This window comes from Cervus canadensis, chromosome 2, assembly GCF_019320065.1.
Source record: "Cervus canadensis isolate Bull #8, Minnesota chromosome 2, ASM1932006v1, whole genome shotgun sequence".
Taxonomy (NCBI): Eukaryota; Metazoa; Chordata; class Mammalia; order Artiodactyla; family Cervidae; genus Cervus; species Cervus canadensis.
Genome location: NC_057387.1, coordinates 108,014,152 through 108,035,593, shown reverse-complemented (window position 1 = coordinate 108,035,593; position 21,442 = coordinate 108,014,152). Strand labels below are relative to the sequence as shown.

The 21,442-nt window shown below is 55.8% G+C and overlaps 1 protein-coding gene across 1 annotated transcript in view; it reads left to right on the top strand.

Annotated features, from left to right (window-relative positions):
- The first annotated feature begins 3,808 nt into the window (after nucleotides 1-3,808).
- MROH2A (maestro heat like repeat family member 2A) overlaps nucleotides 3,809-21,442 on the top strand; it is a 55,483-nt gene continuing 37,849 nt past the window's right edge. The window contains exons 1-11 of the mRNA XM_043448104.1: nucleotides 3,809-3,880; nucleotides 4,978-5,077; nucleotides 5,281-5,462; nucleotides 11,446-11,577; nucleotides 11,785-11,947; nucleotides 14,641-14,739; nucleotides 15,344-15,495; nucleotides 15,994-16,137; nucleotides 17,427-17,519; nucleotides 19,011-19,089; nucleotides 19,220-19,333. Coding sequence (XP_043304039.1) covers nucleotides 3,809-3,880; nucleotides 4,978-5,077; nucleotides 5,281-5,462; nucleotides 11,446-11,577; nucleotides 11,785-11,947; nucleotides 14,641-14,739; nucleotides 15,344-15,495; nucleotides 15,994-16,137; nucleotides 17,427-17,519; nucleotides 19,011-19,089; nucleotides 19,220-19,333 — 1,330 coding nt within the window. The remainder of the gene's footprint in view (nucleotides 3,881-4,977; nucleotides 5,078-5,280; nucleotides 5,463-11,445; nucleotides 11,578-11,784; nucleotides 11,948-14,640; nucleotides 14,740-15,343; nucleotides 15,496-15,993; nucleotides 16,138-17,426; nucleotides 17,520-19,010; nucleotides 19,090-19,219; nucleotides 19,334-21,442) is intronic.

Here is a 21,442-nt window from a genome sequence, read left to right as displayed (position 1 = left end):
CAATGCCAGTCAGGGGGCACCTTCACTGACCAGAGGCTCCGAGCCCTGTGCATCACGGCAGGGGTAGAGTAAATCATGGAGGTCAAATCAGTTTTGCTTTTAAGGCATGCACAAACCTTCAAGACATCATGCAAAATGAGATCAACCAGTCTCTAAAGGACAGACACTGTGATTTCCGATTATTGAGATGCCTGGTGTGTCACCATCATAGAGACAGGAAGTAGGAGGGTGGATGCCAGGGGCTAGGGGAGGAGAACTGGGGAGCTGATGCTAGCGGGGCCACAGTTTCAGTTTAGGAAGATGAAGTTCAGGAGATGAAAGATGGTGATGGCTGCCCAACAGTTCGAATGCACTTAATGCAACACTAGTGATGCTCAAAATTCTCCAAGCCAGGCTTCAGCAGTACGTGAACCGTGAACTTCCAGATGTTCAAGCTGGATTTAGAAAAGGCAGAGGAACCAGAGATCAAATTGCCACCATCTGCTGGTTCATCAAAAAAGCAAGAGAGTTCCAGAAAAACATCTATTTCTGCTTTATTGACTATGCCAAAGCCTTTGACCGTGTGGATCACAATAAACTGGAAAATTCTGAAAGAGATGAGAATACCAGACCACCTGACCTGCCTCTTGAGAAACCTGTATGCAGGTCAGGAAGCAGCAGTTAGAACTAGACATGGAACAACAGACTGGTTCCAAATAGTAAGAGGAGCATGTCAAGGCTGTATATTGTCACCCTGCTTATTTAACTTATTTGCAGAGTACATCATGAGAAATGCTGGGCTGGAAGAAGCACAAGCTGGAATCAAGATTGCCGGGAGAAATATCAATAACCTCAGATGTGCAGATGACACCACCCTTATGGCAGAAAGTGAAGAGGAACTAAAAAATCTCTTGATGAAAGTGAAGGAGGAGAGTGAAAAAGTTGGCTTAAAGCTCAACATTTAGAAAACTAAGATCATGGCATCTGGTCCCATCACTTCATGGCAAATAGATGGGGAAACAGTGGAAACAGTGTCAGACTTATTTCTTGGGGGGCTCCAAAATCACTGCAGATGGTAATTGCAGGCATGAAATTAAAAGACACTTACACTTTGGAAGGAATTTTATGACCAACCTAGATAGCATATTAAAAAGCAGAGACATTACTTTGCCAAAAGATTCATCTAGTCAAGGCTCTGGTTTTTCCAGTGGTCATGTATGAATGTGAGAGTTGGCCTGTGAAGAAGGCTGAACGCCAAAGAATTGATGCTTTTGAACTGTGGTGTTGGAGAAGACTCTTGAGAGTCCCCTGGACTGCAAGGAGATGAAACCAGTCCATCCTAAAGGAGATCAGTCCTGGGTGTTCCTTGGAAGGACTGATGCTGAAGCTGAAACTCCAATACTTTGGCCACCCGTTGCGAAGAGGTGACTCTTTGGAAAAGACCCTGATGCTGGGAGGGATTGGGGGCAAGAGGAGAAGGGGACGACAGAGAATGAGATGGCTGGCTGGCATCACCGACTCGATGGACATGAGTTTGAGCAAACCCTGGGAGTTCGTGATGGACAGGGAGGCCTGGCGTGCTGCGATTCATGGGGTCACAAAGAGTTGGACACGACTGAGTGACTGAACTGAACTGAAATAGCTACTAAAACAATAACAAATGCATCACAGGTTAACAGAGCAAGACCCAAAGTCACCTAGGTCCAAGAATTTTTAATTAAGATTCCCAGTAAGTGTCTGTCCACACTGCCTCAGCCTCTGCATGCTGCCTCTCACACCAAGGAGCTCATGACCCTCAGCAGTCCATCTCTACTTCACTGAATCCAGGTGGTCAGAAAACAAGTATCCTCCATGTAGTGCCCAACACTCATCCCCCCAAAAGTCACTCATTGTTCCTCAGTCTGCCTTCTGCAGACATGTTAACCAGTATGGGACAGACCCCCGAAGGCACTCGTCACATGCCCCTTCTTTCACAGCCCACATTTGCTCTACCTTCCACTCTCCTCTGGGCTTTTTCTTTCAAAGATTATTCAAGTGACATGATTGCAATTCCATCCCAAAGACCCTGACTGTGCGCCTGCAGTGTGCAGCTAACTCTGGTTCTCCACGTGGTGGATGCCGAGATGGGTGGTGCTGTTCAGCCGTGTCTGACTCTCTGTGACCCCAGGCCCCTCTGTCCATGGGATTCCCCAGGCAAGAATACTGGTGTGGGTTACCATTTTCTTCTCCAGGGGATCTCCCAACCCAGGGATCAAAGCTGCATCTCTCATGTCTCCTGCATTAGCAGGCAGGTTCTTTACCACTTGCACCACCTTGGAAGCCCACACGCTCTTGTAGCATGCTGTATTCAGAAAGGTCACAGGTCAATAACTTTAGGGACACCAGACCCAGTGGCTGAGTTGCCTGATACCAGCTGTGGTTATTTTGAAACTCTGATGAAGAAAGAAAAAAAAAAAAAAAGCATGACCTTCTAGAGGATGTAAAACTTCTTTCTATTCCCAAGGGAGGGGCACAGCTCTCGAGGTGCTAGCCTGCTGTTTCCCTTTTGCCTGGAAAAAATAATTTACTCTTTTTATTTCTTCCAAACTCTGTCTCTGTATTTCTCTTTGGCATCTGTGGACCAGGAGCCAAGATTTTGGGAACATAACTGGTGTGAACAGCTTGTGTTCCCACAGCCACCTAGGGAAGGATTAAAGTGGGCTGGGGTCAGCAGAAATCCTAGCTAGTGTGACCCCAGCTCCAACTGGAAAACCCACAGTTTTGAAACTTCTATGTGTAACACAAAGAAGAAAACAAACCAACAAAGGTGTGGACAAAATTAAGAACGAGTGGAGAAGAAGATGCACGTGGATAGAAGGGTATTTTCAGTGATAACAGTTCAGTCACTCAGTCGTGTCCGACACTTTGTGACCCCATGGACTGCAGCATGCCAGGCCTCCCTGTCCATCACCAACACCTGGAATTCACCCAAACCCATGTCCATTGAGTCAGTGATGCCATCCAACCATCTCATCCTCTGTCGTCCCCTTCTCCTCCTGCCTTCAATCTTCCCCAGCATCAGGGTCTTGTCCAATGAGTCAGCTCTTTACATTAGGTGGCCAGAGTATCAGAGCTTCAGCTTCAGCTTCAGCATCAGTCCTTCCAATGAAGATTCAAGGTTGATTTCCTTTAGGATTGACTGGGTTTGATCTGTAATGCATAGAAATTCATTATTTTATTGCTCAAACTGCTGATCAGGGCTCTCTCTCAGCTAAAAATGTCAAGGACAGTCTTCGAGCCCCACTTTTGTTCAGGGAAACAGGGTCCTTTCACTTGCCTTTGAAATTCTTTGTATTCTACTCATTCTGTCAGTGGGACCACCCTGCCCCATCCTGCAAGCTGTCCAGGCCTTGGGGAAGAGGACTTTTCTTCTCAGGACCCCTCTGTCCACCCGTCTCCTCCAACTGCCCTGACCACACCTCCCTCCCCAGGCTCCTATGCCTGTATCCTCAGGGGACTCGGCTGTGAATCGCCACCTCCCCCCCAAATGTTCCTTTCCCCAAAAACGCCACCATACCTATCCACACATGTGGGTGACAGAGAAGCTGAGTATCAGAGTAATGCGGGTTTTTAATCACCGGGACCTTTGCACTCCTCTAAGAGCGGGTTCACAGAGCCCGGGGAGGCAGTTGGATCTGAGAGTTCCAAGGGTCTGGGACCCAACGGTGTTGATCCCAGTGAAACCCACCCCCACCCTGCCAGGGGACCTGCTCCCCATTGAGTCACGACTGAGGACCCCGAAGGGCTCCTCCTTTGTGAACCCATCCTGCCATCCTCCACACTACTGTTGATGCGTATCGGGCAGAGAACGGAGCTTGTTCTTGTGGTGTGTTTCTGTTCTGTCCAGGAGAGAACTCGGAGAGAAAGGTCAGTATATAGGTCCCAGGCTCACTCCTTAAAGGACTCCCACGAGGAAGGGAGCACAGGATCGTGAAAGACCCTGGGATGGAGTTTGAGAAACTTGGGACGGGAGGAGAAAGAATCGGGGAGGTCTTAATTCTCCATGTTGACATCTGTGTTGGTGTTTGTCAGCAATTCAGAAGCTGCTGGGGTGAAGGGAGCCCCTTGAGAGGTGTAATGAGGGCAGCTCAGGGGGATTCCTCACTGATCATTAGTTTTCTGTGTCCAGAGAAAAGGGAGGAAAGGCCGTTCCTAAGCAGGGGTAGTGATCTATCAGTGTGTGACAAATTACCTAAATGTAATGGCTGAAAATAACACCCGTTTATTATCTCACAGTTTCTGTAGTCAGGAGTCCATGGCTCAGTGGGGTCATTTCTTGGGGTCTCACAGGCTGCCCTCAAGAGGTCACCTGGGCTGCAACCTTTCTGAAGCCCAGTCCTCTTCCAAGCTCATGTGGTTGTTGACAGAATCCAGTTCCTTTTGGTTGTAGGACTGAGGCCCTCGGTTCCTTGTGACACACGCGGTTTACATCACTGCTGTTTACTTTTCAAGTATAGCATGAGAATTCCCAGTCTGCTGAGATGCAGTTGTGGAGATATAATGTAATCATGGGAGTAAGACCATCACAGGAGGGTCCGCTCACCTTTGCCATATGCTACTGGCTAGTGTGTGTGTGTGTGTGAGCGTGCGCGCCCACGTGTGCGTGCATGTGCGCATGTATATTCAATCACGTCTGACTCTTTGCAACCCTTTGAACCCATTTGAACCTTTTGTAGCCTGCTAGGCTCCTTTGCCCATAGGAATTTTCAGGCAAGAACACTGGAGTGGACTGCCATTTCCTCCTCCGGGGGATCTTCCTGAACCAGGGATTGAATGCCAGTCTCCTGCATCTCTTGCCTTGTTGGCAGATTCTTTACTCACTGAGCCATCGTTAGAATATGGGTCTCACCAAGTTACAGGTTCCTCCCACACTCTAGGGAAGGGGGTTATGCAGGGTGGGACTCACTGCGGGTCGTCCCAGAATGGGTGACATGCAAGTATTTTATCAATCTTACCTCCAAAGTGCTTGAAGAAGAGATGGCAGAAGCAGCAACAGAGTCACATGAGGATCCATCAGAGGAAACAGAGGACCTGGGGCCTCTGGAACCAGAGGACAGTGGTGAGAAAACCAACCCCCTCCCTGCACTCCTGCCTCATTTTGGCTACTACCTCCTTGATGGTAAGCCCCAAGCAAGGTCTCAGTTTTCCCATCTGTACAGTAGGCAGGAAGGTCCCACCCATGCCCCAGGTGGAGCTAGGGCTGGGCTGGTGTCAGGGAGAGACCGGGCCATCTTGCCATCACGTCCACCACCTTTGTCTCAGGTACCTTCCAACAAGTCACAAACCTCCTCAACATCATGGAGAGCGAGTCAACCAAAATGGATGCTGCAGGAGCAGGTTTTGACATGAGGAAGAGGCTGGCCTCGGTGATCATCACGGAGAAGGCCACCACCGAGCCTTCCGTGGTGATGAATGCTCTCATCCGCTGCCTGCAGGTGCCCGAGGTAGGCCCTCCTCCCCCTAGGCGCTTCTCTGAGCTTGGCCACCTGCTTGCACGTCCATCCACCGCCCAGCATACATTTACTGAGTGCTGTGAGGGCAGGGCTAGGTGTTGGGGCCCCTGAGGACCAACTGGGCACTGGGGTGCTCACAATTTTTCACAGCTCCTCTGTATTCTGATTCGGTGGGTTTAGGAGTCATCCTCTTAGAGCAGGTGAGCCGAGCAACAAAGATATTGAGTAGAAGTGAAACGGGTAGGTGTGGGGGAGCAGAGACAGGGCAGATGCAGAGTGCGGGGGCACTTGCCAGTGGGGAGGTTGTTTCCTGGGGCAGAGGGTGTTGATAGGAGTGATGGAGAATGTGGCCAAGATCATGCTGGGCCTTGTACAACAGGACCAGAGCATCAGCATCCTCTGAGTGCTTGTTACAGCTCAGATTTCTGGGGCCCATCATGAGAGCTTCTGCTTCAGAGGACGTGTGGGGTGGAACCCGAGACTCAGGATTTTTAGCAAGTTCCCAAGTGATGTGTCTACTGGCCTGCAGAGCACGCTTAGAGAGTTGCTGGATTTTAGACTATCCTTGAGCTTTTGAGGGTGGGCAGCAAAGGAATTGTTCCTTGTAGGAGTTCTTTGTGTGTGTGTGTGTATTTCAGCCCCATCATGTCACTGTCAGGCAGGAAGATTCCCTGACCAGGGACCAAACCTGGGCCTCTGCAGTGAACCCTAACCTAACTAACGCCTTGAAAAACTAACCTAACCTAACCCTAACCACTAGGTAACCAGGGAACTCCTCTTAGGAGTTCTTTCCTCCTCCTCCCTTTTTTTTTTTTTTTTTTGGCCACTCTGAGCAGCATGTGGATCTTAGTTCCCCAGCCAGGGATTGAACCTGGATCCTCCCACTGGAAGCTCAGAGTCTTAATCGCTGGACTGCCAGGGAAGTCCCTAGGAGTTCTCAATAGCAAGCTTTATTTTACAGAAAGACATGTGGCAGCCATGAGAAAGGAGTGTCAGGGTCCAGGAGCACAGGAAAGAGGTTTGCAAAACAGATTTTAAAACGTAGGTTTTATTATGACTCAGGCATAGGAGACTCCGGTTTGATTCCTGGCTTGGGAAGATCCCCTGGAGAAGGAAACGGCTACCCACTCCAATATTCTAGCCTGGAGAATTCCATGGACAGAGGAGGCTGGCGGGCGACAGACCATGTGGTCACAAAGAGTCAGACAGGACTGAGCGACTTGCACTTTCACTTTCATAGTGAGCCCAACAGCTCAGGAGAGGATCGCCTTGAAAAACTAGTCTGTCCCTCACAGCTCCACAGAGGCAGGGGCGTGCAATGCCATGCCGTCCCACAGGAGAGCACCAGGTTGGGCGGCAGGCAGAGGGAGCAAGGGGGAAATGTGTGCAGGAGTGTGGCTTCTCCAAAGGAGGACTGGCGAGGCAGGTGGACCAGACGTTCGATTAGCTAGTCAGCTGTGGGGTGTGGGACTGCCTGAGTGGTCTGGTCCCTGGCCCCAGGGTGATCAGAGCAGGTGTATACTGCTCCAGGGCTTCCCACGTGGCTCAGCTGTAAAGAATCCGCCTGCCAGTGCAGGAGACACGGGTTCAGTCCCTGCGTGGAAAAGATCCCAGAGGAGGAAAGGGACACCTGCTGCTGCTGCTGCTAAGTCGCTTCAGTCGTGTCCGACTCTGTGCAACCCCATAGACGGCAGCCCACCAGGCTCCCCCGTCCCTGGGATTCTCCAGGCAAGAACACTGGAGTGGGTTGCCATTTCCTTCTCCAATGCATGAAAGTGAAAAGTGAAAGTGAAGTCGCTCAGTCATGTCCGACTCTTAGCAACCCCATGGACTGCAGCCTACCAGGCTCCTCCACCCATGGGATTTTCCAGGCAAGAGTACTGGTGTGGGTTGCCATTGCCTTCTCGGAAAGGGCCACGTACTCTGGTATTTCTGCCTGGAGAATCCCATGGACAGAGGAGCCTGGTAGACTACAGTCCATGGGATTGCAGAGTCAGACACGCCTGCACGACCAAACAGCGGCAGCATAGAGGCCCAGAGTGTGAGAGCCTGATGGAGGAGGTGCTTGGGCATGGGCTCTGGACTGGTTTAACACGCTTGCTGGTGGGGGAGCTGTTTGCTGTCTCCAGGAACTGACTAACCCCCAGCAGTCTTTCGGGTCCACAAGACCCCAAGAAATCAAAGCATCGGTAAATTTAGAAAGTTACATAAATGGTGATTAATACCCAGGCCATGATAACTGATCAGTGGCAATAAACAGGGGATTAACATGTAGGCACACTGTCAGATTTAATCTGTGTCCACATTTTCAGTTATTCATTAATTAGTGAAGGAACCAGTAAGATGTTACATGTGTGCTCATTTACTTCAGCCTTGTCCAATACTTTGCAACCCCATGGACTGGAGCCTATCAGGCTCCTCTGGCCACGGAATTCTCCAGGCAAGAATACCAGAGTGGGTTGCCATGTCCTCTTCCAGGGGATCTTCCTGACCCAGGGATTAAACTCAGGTCTCCTGTGTCTCATGCATTGGCTGCTGGATTCTTTACCACTAGGGCCACCTGGGGAAGCTATGAAGATGTTAAAATCTGTTAAAATGAGAATTTTACTTCTAGAGATTGATATTCTTTACCAGTCAAAATTCCTTCGCCTTGTCACAGACAGGAATCATTTTCATGATCAGTTTCCTAAAACTAAGCTCCTATCTCCGTGGAGACATAGACTAGACCGTCACAGTCAATCACAAACACACACTCCCATATTCCGGATCATCCTTCAGAGGCCATCGGACATCACTAAGCCTGCCTCCGGAAGGCCACTCAGTGCCTGTTTTATGACACTTTCAAAGTTTTGGACAATTTTTCCCTTGTGACCGTAAATATTCTCCAAGATTAACTTTGACCACAGAAAAGACTGGGCTTATAAGTTGCCTGGCTGTTTACATATCTGCAGCCACAGTGTTAGCTGCACATTGAGGCTTCCTTGAGTTTGCTTTGAAAACCAAGAGCATGAATTTTCAACGGGTGAGACTCCACAACAGGTAAAATTGGTTCTTGCACAGTGGGGTGGGGATGTGTGTGTGAAGGAAATTTTAGTCTTTGATGTACAAAGCATAGAAATGTACAATCAGATATATAATATCTTTGTGGTATTACATTTTCATGGTGGGGAGTGATTAGGAAAAAAATGCTTACGGAGGTTCCCTAGGGAGCAAGAGAAAAAAAAAGAGGTTGAGAAAACTAGGACCGTCAATAGTGAGCAGCGAAGGCCACACGGTTCTCTTCTCTCCAGGAGTTTTCATGAGGAGTCTCTCACCGGAGTTACAAGCCTCTGAAAAGTGAAAGTGAAAGTTGCTCGGTTGTTAAGTCCAACTCTTTGCTACCCAATGGACTGTAGCCTGCCAGGCTTCTCTGTCCATGGAATTCTCCAGGCCAGAATACTGGAGTGGGTAGCCGTTCCCTTCTCCAGGGGATCTTCCCCACCCAGGAATTGAACCGGGTCTACCTACATTGCAGGTGGATTCATTACCAGCTGAGCTATAAGCCTCTATTGAGTTCAGTTCAGTTCGGTCACTCAGTCGTGTCCAACTCTTTGTGACCCCATGGACTGCAGCACGCCAGGCCTCCCTGTCCATCACCAACTCCTAGAGTTTACCCAAACTCATCTCCATCGAGTCAGTGATGCCATCCAACCATCTCATCCTCTGTCGTCCCCTTCTCCTCCCACCTTCCCTGGTGGCTCAGATGGTAAAGACTCTGCCTGCAATGCAGGAGATCCCGGTTTGATTCCTGGGTCAGGAAGAGCCTCTGGAGAAGGAAACGGCAACCCACTCCAGTACTCTTGCCCACAGAATTCCCTGGACAGAGGAGCCTGGCAGGCTCAAGTCCATGGGGTCACAAAAGAATCGGACACGACTGAGCAACTGAAAATCAGCATTACTTTCTGTACCAAGACTCTGTACTGGATAAAAGTATACATTTCGCTGACTTCCTCTCCTCATGAGGTCCCCAAATTTGCTACAGCCCTGACTGTTGAGAAGTGACCTCTTTACCAGCCGAGGGAGGGAACCATCTTCCTAGAGGGCTTTGCAGGTGAGGCTCCATGGAGAGAGGAGTCTACCTTCTTTCTTTCTTGGTGGTGTATCATCCCTGGTTGAATGAGTGTCATTGTCCAATCTGACTCTCCAGGAGTGGTCAGGTTGCAAAACCTATTTGTCCAATCCTATCCTCATTCATGGAGAAGGAAATGGCAATCCACTCCAGTACTCTTGCCTAGAAAATCCCATGGAAGGAGGAGCCTGGTGCAGGCTACTGTCCATGGGGTCGCAAAGAGTCGGACACGACTGAGCGACTCTTCTTCTATCCTCATTCAGGTCACTTAAAATGGTGACCAGAGCTATGCAGGAAGCAAAATAGAGCATGTTGTCTTAAACTTTGCAAGAGGGTCAGTGCCAAGTCTGTGGAGGACCCTGTATGCTGACCATTTGACCTCCACCTTGCTGAGTAGTGAGGACAGATGCAGGCCACGGGGGCAGGGCTGGTTGGATGAGTCTGATGGGAGAGGGGAGGAGGGTGTGAGACAGGCTGGAGTTGCGGGCAGAGCTGGGGCGGTTTGAGGATGGTGGGTTCATCAACCAGCTGGAGTGTTAATCATATGGCATCCAATTTCAATGTATGGATTCCCCTGTCACCCAATCCCTTGACACCAGCTGGGGTGGGGTGGGGGGAGGGTCCTACAATTGAACTCAATTCTGACACTGTCTGCCTGGAGATCGTGTCAGATTCCATGGGTTAAGGGCTCAGTCCCATTAAGGTGGCACTAGTGGTAAAGAACCTGCCTGCCAATGCAGGAGACATAAGAGACACGGGTTCGATCCCTGGGTTGGGAAGATCCCCTGGAGGAGGGCACGGCAACCCACCCCAGTATTCTTGCCTGGAGAATGCCATGGACAGAGGAGCCTGGCAGGCTATATAGTCTATAGCGTCACAAAATGTCGGACATGACTGAAGTGACCCAGCACACACGCGTGCACTGCTAAGACGACCCCAGCCTGGCCCTTGCTTCAGACGCCAGTGGGAAGTTTGGCCAATTGGCTATAGACCGGAGGTTCCCATGACCCCCTCCTCGAGTTTAATCAATTTGCTAGAGGGGCTCACAAAATCCAGAGAAACCTTTTACTTACTATATTACCAGTTCATTCTAACTCAGGACCAGCCAGATGGAAGTGATGCATAGGGTAAGGGTATGGGAAAGGGTATGAAGTTTCCATGCCCTCTCTGGGCCTCCCATTCCCCCTAAATCTCCATGTGTTCAGCAGCCTGAAGCTCTCTGAACCCTGTCCTTTGGATTTTTATGGGGGCTTCATTATCTAGGCATAGTTGATTAAATCACTAGCCATTGGCGATTGATTCAACTTCCAGCCCCACTCTCCTGCTTGGAGGTCGAGTGGGTGGGACTGAAAGTTCCAGTCCTCTCATCAGAAGATGGGTTCTCCTGCCAACCATTCCCTATCCTTCAAGTGAAAGGGAGAGTCGCTCAGTCTTGTCTGCCTCTTTGCAACCCCATGGACTGACTACACAGTCCACGGAATTCTCCAGGCCAGAATACTGGAGTGGGTAGCCATTCGCTTCTCCAGGGGATCTTCCCAGCCCAGGGATCGAGCCCAGGTCTCCCACATGGCAGGCAGATTCTTTACCTGTTGAGCCACCGGGGAAGCCCTCCCCATCCTTAGGTGTGAACCAAAAATCGTCTCATCAATACAACAAAAGACATCTTTGTCACTCTCGTTACTTAGGAAATTCCAAGGATTTCAGGCTTCTGCGCTTGGGTGAAGACCAAACACACATCTTATTATAAATCACAGTCTCCTAGGTATTAGGGGGAAGGCCAGCAGGATGGAGACTCTGGTGGATCTGTGCGCTCCCAGACCCCACTGCCTGTCCCGGACCTCCCCACCCACCATACTTGTTCCCCAGATTTCCACTCAGCGCAAAGTCAACATCTACAACATCCTCCAGGAGATCATCCAGCAGGAGGGCGAGCTGGAGGAGCGCTGTGTCCAGAGGCTGGTGGCCATTGCCTCCAAGGAGATGAGGGGCATGCTGGAGGTAGCGGGTGTCCCAGCCCTGCCCGCCTGCCCGCGCCCCAGGGGCTGGGCTCTGGGGGGCCGGGCGTGGGATGCCCGAGGCCTCTGTCCGGTTAGCTCACGGGGACAACAGTAGGCTGAGCGGGCCCAGGAGAGCCCAGCGGAGCCGGAGCAGGAGAGGAGCAGGAAGTGCTGGGGCGGCCACGTGTCCTCCTCCCGTGCCCTGCAGATGGAGGGCTACGTGAGGGCAGAAGTGGCCAGCGACACCCTGGTGGCCCTGTCCCGAAACCACTTCAGCTTGGTCATGTACGAGCTGCAGCACCATCTCAAACCCCTCAACCTCACGGAAGAATTTGTCATCGTCACCCTGGCCAAGCTGGCCAACGGCAATGGTAGGGCTCGGGGGGACTGGGCCCCAGCGTCTGCCCGTCGGGCCACCCCTCTGCCTCTGCCCTGGTACCCGCGCCCACCCCCTCCCATTTCTCCCTCTTCCGGCCTTCCTCTGGCCTTCCTCCGTCTCACTTCCGGTGTCTCTCCGGCCCTCTTGGCTGCTGAGATCCCCTCCCTGTGCCCCCCATCCTGTGTCTTTTCTCCTGCCAGCCCTTCTCTCGCACACCTGTCTTTCCTGCTCCCTCTGTGGCCCCGGTCTCTCCCTCACTCCCTCCCTCCTTCCCTTCTCAGTCCGCTCCACGCTCCACGCAGGCCGTGCGGCGGGCAGTGGGCCGCGGGTGAGGAGCCATTGGGAACCAGTACCCGAGAAAACGGAGTGTCCCCATGGGAGAGGGCACGCGGCTGTCCCCTGCATGCCCGCGTCTCACTCACGGTCTCTGGGGCGTCATGCTAGAGTGCTTATGAGGCAACAAGGGAGTGGCGGCTTGGGAGGGAGGAGGCCCACCCCTGCCTCCTCATTCTCCTCCCTGCGGCCCCAGGAAGAGGAGGGCTCTTCCCTCTTTTCCTCCGTCCCTCCCCTCCTCCTCCCTTTCCTGGTATCCCGGTCTCCCCTCTTCTCCCCTTACCCCTCCCCTCTTCTCCCAGGTCCCCGCCTTCCCCTCCTTCCCCTGACCCTCCTTCCCTTCCTTCCCCTCCCCTCGTTCCCCTCCCCTACCCCCTGTCCCCCTCCCCCGTCCCCTGTTCCCATCCCCCCTGTCCGTCCCCCCGTGCCCCCCTCCCCCTGCCCCCCTTCCCCATTCCTTTCCTCCCTCCTCCCTTCCCCCCTTCCCCCCTCCCCTCCCCTGTCTCCTCTCCTGTCACCTCATCTCCCCTTCCCTCGTCTCCCCTCCCCTCATCTCCTTCCCTGTCCTGGGAGACAGAGGGGAGAGGAGAGGACAGGGAGATGAGGAACGGAGAGAGGGAGAGAGGGGAGGGGTGGGAGGAGGGGAAGGGGTGGGGAAGGGAAGGGAAGTGGAGAGGAGGGGAGGGGGGAGACGGGGGAGAGGAATGGAGACTGGGGGAGGTCTACCCTCCCCTCCCCCATCTCCTTTCCCCTCCCCCATTTCCCCTCCCCTTCCCTCTCCCCTCTCCCTCCCCTCTCCCCCCACCCCCATCTCCCCTCCCCTCTCCTCTCCCCCTGTATCCCTTTCTTCTCCCCGCAGGGCAGGGTGGACAGGGAGAGAGGAGGGGAAATGGGGGGAGGGGAGGGGAGACTGGGGGAAGGGGGGAGGGGATACAGGAGGGAGGGAAGGGGAGGGGAGACTGGGAGCCAGGAGGGGAGATGGGGAGAGAGTTGGAGACGGGGCGGTGAGGTCTCCTCTCCCCTCCCACCCGTTTCCATCCCCTCCCCCATCTCCCCTCTCCCCCCCAGGTCTTCCTCCCCTATCCCCGTCTCCCCTCCCCACTTCCCCCACCTGTCTCCCCTCCCCTCCCCTGTCTCCCCTCCCCCTGTCTCCTCTCCCCTCCCCATCTCCCCTCCCCTCTCCCCCAGTCTCCTTTCACTCTCTGCAGAGGGGATGGGAGACAGGGGAGAGGTGGGGAGACAGGGGGAGAGGACAAGTGAGGGGAGAGGGGAGGGGAGACAGGGGAGGAGAGAGGAGACATGGGGGAGGGGAGGGGAGACAAGGGGCAGGGGAGGGGAGATGGGGGGAGGGGAGATGGGGGAATGGTGGAAGACCGGTCTCCCCACCCCTCCCCCTCCCCCTCATCTCCCCTTCCCTTGTCTCCCCTTCCCTCCTCTCCTGTTCCCTCATCTCCTTCAGAGTCCTGGTAGACACAGGGGAGAGGAGAGGGAGGTGGGGAGAGGGGAGAGGAGGGGAGGAGGGGAGAGGGGGGGAGGTGGGGAGAGGGGAGTGGAGGTGGGAAGAGGGGAGTGGAGGTGGGGAGAGGGGGGGGGGGGGGGGAGGGAGAGAAGGGTAGACATCTCTGCGTCTCCCCTTCCCTCCCCTCCCTCTTCTCCCCTCCCCTTCCCCCTCCCCTCCCCCCTTTCCCCTTCCCTCTTCTCTCCTCCACTCTTCTCCTTCCCCCTTCCCCCCTTCTCTCCTCCCCTTCCCCCTTCCCCCCTTCTCTCCTCCTCTCCTCCCCTTCTCTCCTCCCCTCCTCCCCTTCTCCCCTCCCCCTTGCCCCCTCCCATACCGCTTTCCCCTTCCCCCTCCCCCCTTTCTCCCTCCCCCCTTTCCCCTTCCCTCCTCCCATCCCCCCTTAGCCCTCCCATCCCCCCTCCCCCTTACCCCTCCCGTCCCCCTTCTCCCCTCCCCTTCCCCCTTCTCCCCTCCAATCCCCTCCCCATTCTCCCCTCCCCTTCTCCCCTACCCCCTCTCCCCTTCCCCTTCCCCCTTCTCCCGTCCAATCCCCTCCCCTTCTCCCCTCCCCCTTCTCCCCTCCCCTTCTCCCCTCCCCCTTCTCCCCTCCCCTCCTCCCCTCCCCCATCTCCCCTCCCTTGCACCCCCCGTCGCCCCCCCACATCTCCCCTCCCCTTCACCTGCTCCCAGCTCACACTTCTTACCTCCCCTGCCTCCTACCGTCTCCTGTGGCCCAACCCATGCAAAGGGGTTCCCTGGCCCTGTTCTGGGCACTGGAGGTGTGGGCGATGGTGTTGCCATCTCTGATGACCCTCCTCCTCCGACTCCCTGAGACCTCTGCCCACACCTCGCAGTGTTTGAGTTCATGCCATACATGGGCATCACCCTGGCCACCATGTTCACCATGCTGAGGCTCGCCAATGAAGCCAAGATGCGCCAGGTGATCTGTGGTGGTAAGTGTCCCACCTGGGCCTGCAGGGCTAGCCTGATCAGGGTGCTGACAGGAGGAGGTGGGTATACAGGTAGAGGAAAAAAGGCGGTGGGGATCGCAGGAGAGGGAGACCAGGGAAATGGTCCCAGCCTGGGCTTGACTTGGGTCATTTATATCTGATCACCTTGCCCCAGGTTTTGATTATGTCATGATTTTGTGGGCCCAAGTCCCCAATACCTGAGAAAAGTAGGACAGAACGTGTTGGCCACTCTTTGCTTTGGAGTCCCCAGGATCTGAGTTAAAAAGTCTTCTTCGAGGTCTCACCCTTGACCTTGCAACATGAACCTCAAGGCTGGGGGCCCAGTCACACCTGTGTGCTCCACCCCTCGGGGGAGTCTTTCTCCCTCAGACAGGGAGGGGCTTCATGCAGGACCAAACTTAAGGAGCTGAGAGGGGGGTTGGAAAGGCAGATGGCGAGGGCTGCAGGAGATGTTTCTAGCAGCATCTCTGGGCATCTCAGTAACCTGCTGGTTATGGAAGTGTGAGGGCTCCTCCTGAGAAGGCGCCCCGGAAGGCTCTGTTCTGAGTCCTGGCTCTCGGGGCTCACTGCACGTGCCCCGGGGCAGCCATGGAGACCTTCTGCGAGACGGTGCAGTTTTACCTGAGGCACCTGGAGGACAGTGTGTATCCCGTGATGACTGAGGACCAGTTTGCGGTGAAGCTGTTCCCCATGTATCGCTACTTCGTGACGGTGTGGCTGCGGAACAACAACCCGGAGGTGAGACGGGCCCTCCCGGGTGGGGGTGGGAGCCCGTGGTCCTCGGGTCATCGCTCTCCAGCCTGTGCAGCCGGCGGGGCTGAGACACCACTGGGTCCAAGGAGGTGGAGACCTGATCGGCAGAGCCATGGGGGCCCTGCAGGTGTCTTGATAAAGGCCCCTGGAGTTGCTGGACCAGGGTCCCTGTTCCACATGTGCCGGGCGCTCTCCGAGCGGTTCACTTGTGGGAGCCATTTCCACGCCAACTCCGGGTCATAGGACCGTTTTACAAATGAGGAAACAGAGACACAGAGAGGTTGAGTACCTGTCCAAGGTCTCCTGAGTGACAGAGTCAGGACTTGGGGGACAGGCTTGGCAGCTGGGGGGCCCGGGGGAGGCCAGGACCCTACTGCAAGGTCCCCTCAGTCACCTGTCCTTGATTCCAAGGCTGGGGCTGATGTCACAGGACCTTCTTGGTGGTCCTGGCCGAGGGGTCTAGAGACCAGGCTCCTGTGCTAGGTGAAGCTGGGGGTCATCAAGTCCCTGAAGCCCATGCTGAACCTCCTCCTGCCCAATGATGACCTGCGGGAGCAGGTGTACGACTACATCCCTCTGCTGCTGGCGGAGTACCAGGGCAGCCTGGAGGCGCTCTTTATCACTCAGGTGAGGGGCCTGGGCTGGGGGCTCAGGGTATTTAGGGCTCCTGAGTGTCCCGTGGGGTGTTCTCACGGGTGGGAGATGTAGCCACGCGACCTGGCACTTGTCCGATTTCCAAGAAATATATGCTGTCGTTACACATGTGTTAGCCACTCAGTCATGCCCGACTCTTTGCCACCCCGTGGACTGTATCCCACCAGGATTCTCGGTCCGTGGGATTTCCCAGGCAAGAATACTGGAGTGGGTTGCCTGTTCCTTCTCCAGGGGATCTTCCTGGCCCAGAAATCAAAGCTGGGTCTCCCATTTTGCACACAGATTCTTTACTGTCTGAGCCAGCAGGGAAGCCAGGCAGAAAGGATGATACCTCAAAGGGTTCTGGGGCCCACGGTGAGGTCACAGCTCTCATAGCGGTTTCCTAAGGCTGTTGCAACAAAGAACCAGGAGGCAGGTGGCTTAAAACCACAGAGATGTGTGTGTCATGGTTCTGGAGGCCGGCAGTCTGAAATCAAGGTGTCGGCAGGCTAAGCTCCTTCTGTAGGCTCTAGGGGAGAATGTTGCCTCTTCCAGCTTCTGGTGGCCCAGGCACTGCGTCACTCCAGCACCCCCCTCCGTGGTCACATGGTCATCCCTGTGTCTCTCTCTGTCTTCTCCTCTTCTCGTAAGGACACTGGTCCTTGAATGTAAGGCGTTGTCAGGGTGATGTCATCTTGAGAGCCTTAAGTAATTAGGTCTGCAAAGACCCTATTTCCAAGTGAGCTCACATTCTGAGGTTGTGGGTAGACATGGATTCTGGCGGCGGGGGACACCATTCAACCTCTTACCAGCCTTGGACGTGTGTGAGATGGAGTCTTTGCAAGATTCTGAGCTGAGTTGTGACCTGGGCTGCTGTATATTGTGAAGGGGGTCACTCATTTACAGACGAGGCGAGGCCCTTCTCCTGGTGAGAGCTGGGAACAGAAAGAAACATGCCGCATTTGGGGAGCCACGTGCAGACCTTCTGTCTAAAGTTGGGATGCACCTCTCGGTGGCTAGGGGAGAAAGGGGAAGAAGGCCTTGAACACCACACTCGGTGGCCCTAGTGCAGCCCTGCCGAGCTGCAGTGTCCACCGCAATCCTCAGAGGCGGCTGGAAATAGAGTCGGACTCGGGGGTCTGGGCGGGGCTTGAGAGGTGGCATCTCTGCCCAGCTCCCAGGGGATACTGATACATCCAGAGGGGGAACGTCAAGGGGCAAAGGTCTGGCGTTTGACCCGAGTCGGTCGAAGGTCACCTGCCACCGTTTCCCGCCTGCGGCAGGTCTTGAGGCAGATCCTGGAGATGTCCGTCGTCACCAACAGCCCAGTCCCGCAGATGCAGCTGCACACCATCTTCACGGAGCTGCACGTCCAGGTGAGCCCCAGGGCCGCGCGGGGCGTGGCCTTCCCCGGGGCGGGTCGGGGGAGGCGCGCTGGGGGCGGGCCAGGGGACAGGAGCTGGGGGCGGGCCAGGGGAGGCGGGCTGGGGGCGGGTCAGGGACTGGGGCTGGGGGCGGGCCAGGGGAGGCGGGCTGGGGGCGGGTCAGGGGACAGGAGCTGGGGGCGGGTCAGGGGGGCGGGTCGGGGGAGGCGGGCTGGGGGCGGGTCAGGGGAGGCGTGCTGGGGGCGGGTCAGGGGACAGGAGCTGGGGGCGGGCCAGGGGAGGCGGGCTGGGGCGGGCCAGGGGCGGGGCTGGGGGCGGTCAGGGGACAGGAGCTGGGGGCGGGTCAGGGGAGGCGGGCTGGGGGCGGGTCAGGGGACAGGAGCTGGGGGCGGGTCAGGGGAGGCGGGCTGGGGGCGGGTCAGGGGACGGGAGCTGGGGGCGGGTCGGGGGAGGCGAGCTGGGGCGCGGTTCAGGGACGGGGGGCTGGGGGAGGGTCAGGGGAGGCGGGCTGGGGGCGGGTCAGGGGACAGGAGCTGGGGGCGGGTCGGGGAAGGCGCGCTGTGGGCGGGTCAGGGGACAGGAGCTGGGGGCGGGTAAGGGGAGACGTGCTGGGGGCGGGTCAGGGGACAGGAGCTGGGGGCGGGTCAGGGGAGGCGGGCTGGGGGCGGGCCATCGGAGGCGGGCTGTGGGCGGGTCAGGGAAGGCGGGCTGGGGGCGGGTCAGGAAGGCGCGCTGGGGGCGGGTCAGGGGAGGCGGGCTGGGGGCGGGTCAGGTGAGGCGCGCTGTGGGTGGGTCAGGGGACTCGGGCTGGGGGCGCGTCAGGGGAGGCCGGCTGGGGGCGGGTCAGGGGAGACGCGCTGTGGGCGGGTCAGGGGAGGCGGGCTGGGGGCGGGTCAGGGGAGGCGCGCTGGGGGCGGGTCAGGGGAGGCGGGCTGGGGGCGGGTCAGCGGAGGCGGGCAGGGAGCGGGTCAGGGGAGGTGCGCTGGGGGCGGGTCAGGGGAGGCGGGCAGGGAGCGGGTCAGGGGAGGCGGGCTGGGGGCGGGTCAGGGGAGGCGCGCTGGGGGCGGGTCAGGGGAGAGGCGCTGTGGGCGGGTTAGGGGATGGGGGCTGTGCAGGGTTAGGTGAGGCGCGCTGGTGGCGGGTCAGGGGAGGCGGGCTGTGGGCGGGTCAGGGGAGGCGGGTTGTGGGCGGGTCAGGTGAGGCGCGCTGGGGGCGGGTCAGGGGAGGCGGGCTGTGGGCGGGTCAGGGGAGGGGCGCTGTGGGCGGGTCAGGGGAGGTGGGCTGTGGGCGGGTCAGGTGAGGCGCGCTGGGGGCGGGTCAGGGGACGGGGCTGGGGGCGGGTCAGGGGACAGGAGCTGGGGGCGGGTCAGGGGAGGCGGGCTGGGGGAGGGTCAGGGGAGGCGGGCTGTGGATGGGTCAGGGGACGGGGGCTGGGGGCGGGTGGTGTGCAGACCTCTCCACCCCCTGCCCGCCCCTCCCCAGGTGTGCTCCAGGGCCCCCGCCCAGCAGCAGTACAGCAGCCAGAACCTGACGGAGATCGTGCACTGCTTCATAGCCCTTGGTGAGGCGCCCCCGGGAGCCCTCGGGAGTGCCGGCCCCCTCTGAGCGCCGGGCCCCGGGGCTGCCTTGTCCCGCTGCCGGCCTTGACTCAGGGCACGACTGAAGCTGTCCTTCCCCCTCACCCTCTGCAGCCCGCTCCTACCCCAAGGAGCTGATGAAGTTCTTCCTCAGTCAGATGGAGATGAGCAAGGAGGCCGTCCGCGTGGGGACCCTGGCCCTGATCAGGGCAGTGGTGAGCGCAGATGGTGAGCACTCACCCCGCAGGGAGATCGGGCGGGAGCAAGGGTGGCAGATGTCAGTCATATCTGGCCTTTTTTTCCCCTTAACTTTCTGGCCGCACCCTGCGGCGGCATGTGGGACCTGAGTGCCCTGACCGGGGATGGAAGCCATGCTCCCTGCGATGGAAGCACGGAGTCTTAGCCCCTGGACTGCTGTGGAAGTGCCTGGACCATTTCCTCTCTAGAGACCCTGCTGGGTGGGCCGCGGAGTCAGGGCTCTCCGTGGCTTCGTTTCCCATTCTTGAACCTAACCAGCCTTGTGTCCCACCCTCCACACCCTCGCCCCTCTCCTTCAGCCCTGAATCCCAGCTTCTACCTGAGCCTGAATTTCAAACCATTTGCACAAATCCTAGTATAACTCCCAAAGCTAGCTGAAAGGCTGCATATAAAGCCTAGATACACAGTATAGATGTAGCCCTAAAGCCCGTTGACTCAGTGCCAAAGCTTAGTCTGAAACCCTGCTTCTGAATCCCCTCAGCCCAAACCCTAAGCCTGGCCTAGCTGTCTACAGGGAAACACCGTCCCTGAGAGCGCCGGCTCAGAGAGCGTCCGCTTGAATTTGAGCAAGGCGCCCTCTACTGGCAGCGTTTGGTCTTGCATGGTTGGAGAAGCACACGTGCTGTTGTGCTCAGGCGCTTCCTTCATGTCCATTGTCTCCCAGCCCGCCAGGCTCCTCTGTCCATGGGATTCTCCAGGCAAGAATACTGGAGTGGGTTGTCATTTCCTCCTCCAGGGCATCTTCCTGACCCACGGATCAAATCCACATCTCTTATGTCTCCTGGATTGGCAGGAGAGTTCTTTTCCACTAGCGCCACCTGGGAAGCCCTGAGAAGTGCTTGGTTGGCATCAGGTCAGCCCTTCAGCTACATATCCTTGTGCAGTACACACACTGAGCAACTGTATGTGAGAGACACTCTCCTGAGAGTAAACCCATCTTTTACAGAAATGCAAATTTAAGCAACAGTGAAAGTGAAAGTTTCTCAGTCCTGTCTCACTCTTTCAGTTCAGTTCAGTTGCTCAGTGGTGTCCAGCTCTTTGCAACCCCATGAACCTCAGCATGCCAGGCCTCCCTGTCTATCTCCACCTCCTGGAGTCCACCCAAACCCATGTCCATCGAGTCGGTGATGCCATCCAACCATTTCATCCTCTGTTGCCCCCTCTCCTCCTGCCCTCAATCTTTCCCAGCATCAGGGTCTTTTCAAATACATCAGCTCCTTGCATCAGGTGGCCAGAGTATTGGATTTTCAACTTCAGCATCAGTCCTTCCAATGAACACCCAGGACTGATATTCTTTAGGAAGGACTGGTTGGATCTCCTTGCAGTCCAGGGGACTCTCAAGACTCTTCTCTAACACCACACTTCAAAAGCATCAATTCTTTGGTGCTCAGCTTTTTTTATAGTCCAACTCTCACATCCATACATGACCACTGGAAAAACCATATCCTTGAACTAGACAGACCTTTGTTGACAAAGTAATGTGTCTGCTTTTCAATATGCTGTCTAGGTTGGTCATAAAATTCCTTCCAAGGAGTAAGCGTCTTTTAATTTCATGGCTGCAGTCACCATCCACAGTGATTTTGGAGTCCAGAAAAATAAAGTCAGCCACTGTTTGCATTGTTTCCCCATCTATTTCCCATGAAGTGGTGGGACCAGATGCCATGATCTTAGTTTTCTGAATATTGAGCTTTAAGCCAACTTTTTCACTCTCCTCTTTCACTTTCATCAAGAGGCTCTTTAGTTCTTCTTCATTTTCTGCCTTAAGGGTGGTGTCATCTGCTTTTCTGAGGTTGTTGATATTTCTTCCGGCAACCTAGATTCCAGCTTGTGCTTCCTCCAGCCCAGCATTTCTCATGATGTACTCTGCATATAAGTTAAATAAGCAGCGTGACAATATACAGCCTTGACGTACTCCTTTTCCTGTTTGGAACCAGTCTGTGGTTCCATGTCCAGTTCTAACTGTTTCTTCCTGACCTGCATGCAGGTTTCTCAAGAGGCAGGTCAGGTGGTCTAGTATTCCCATCTCTTGAAGAATTTTCCAGAGTTTGATGTGATCCACACAGTCAAAGGCTTTCGCAT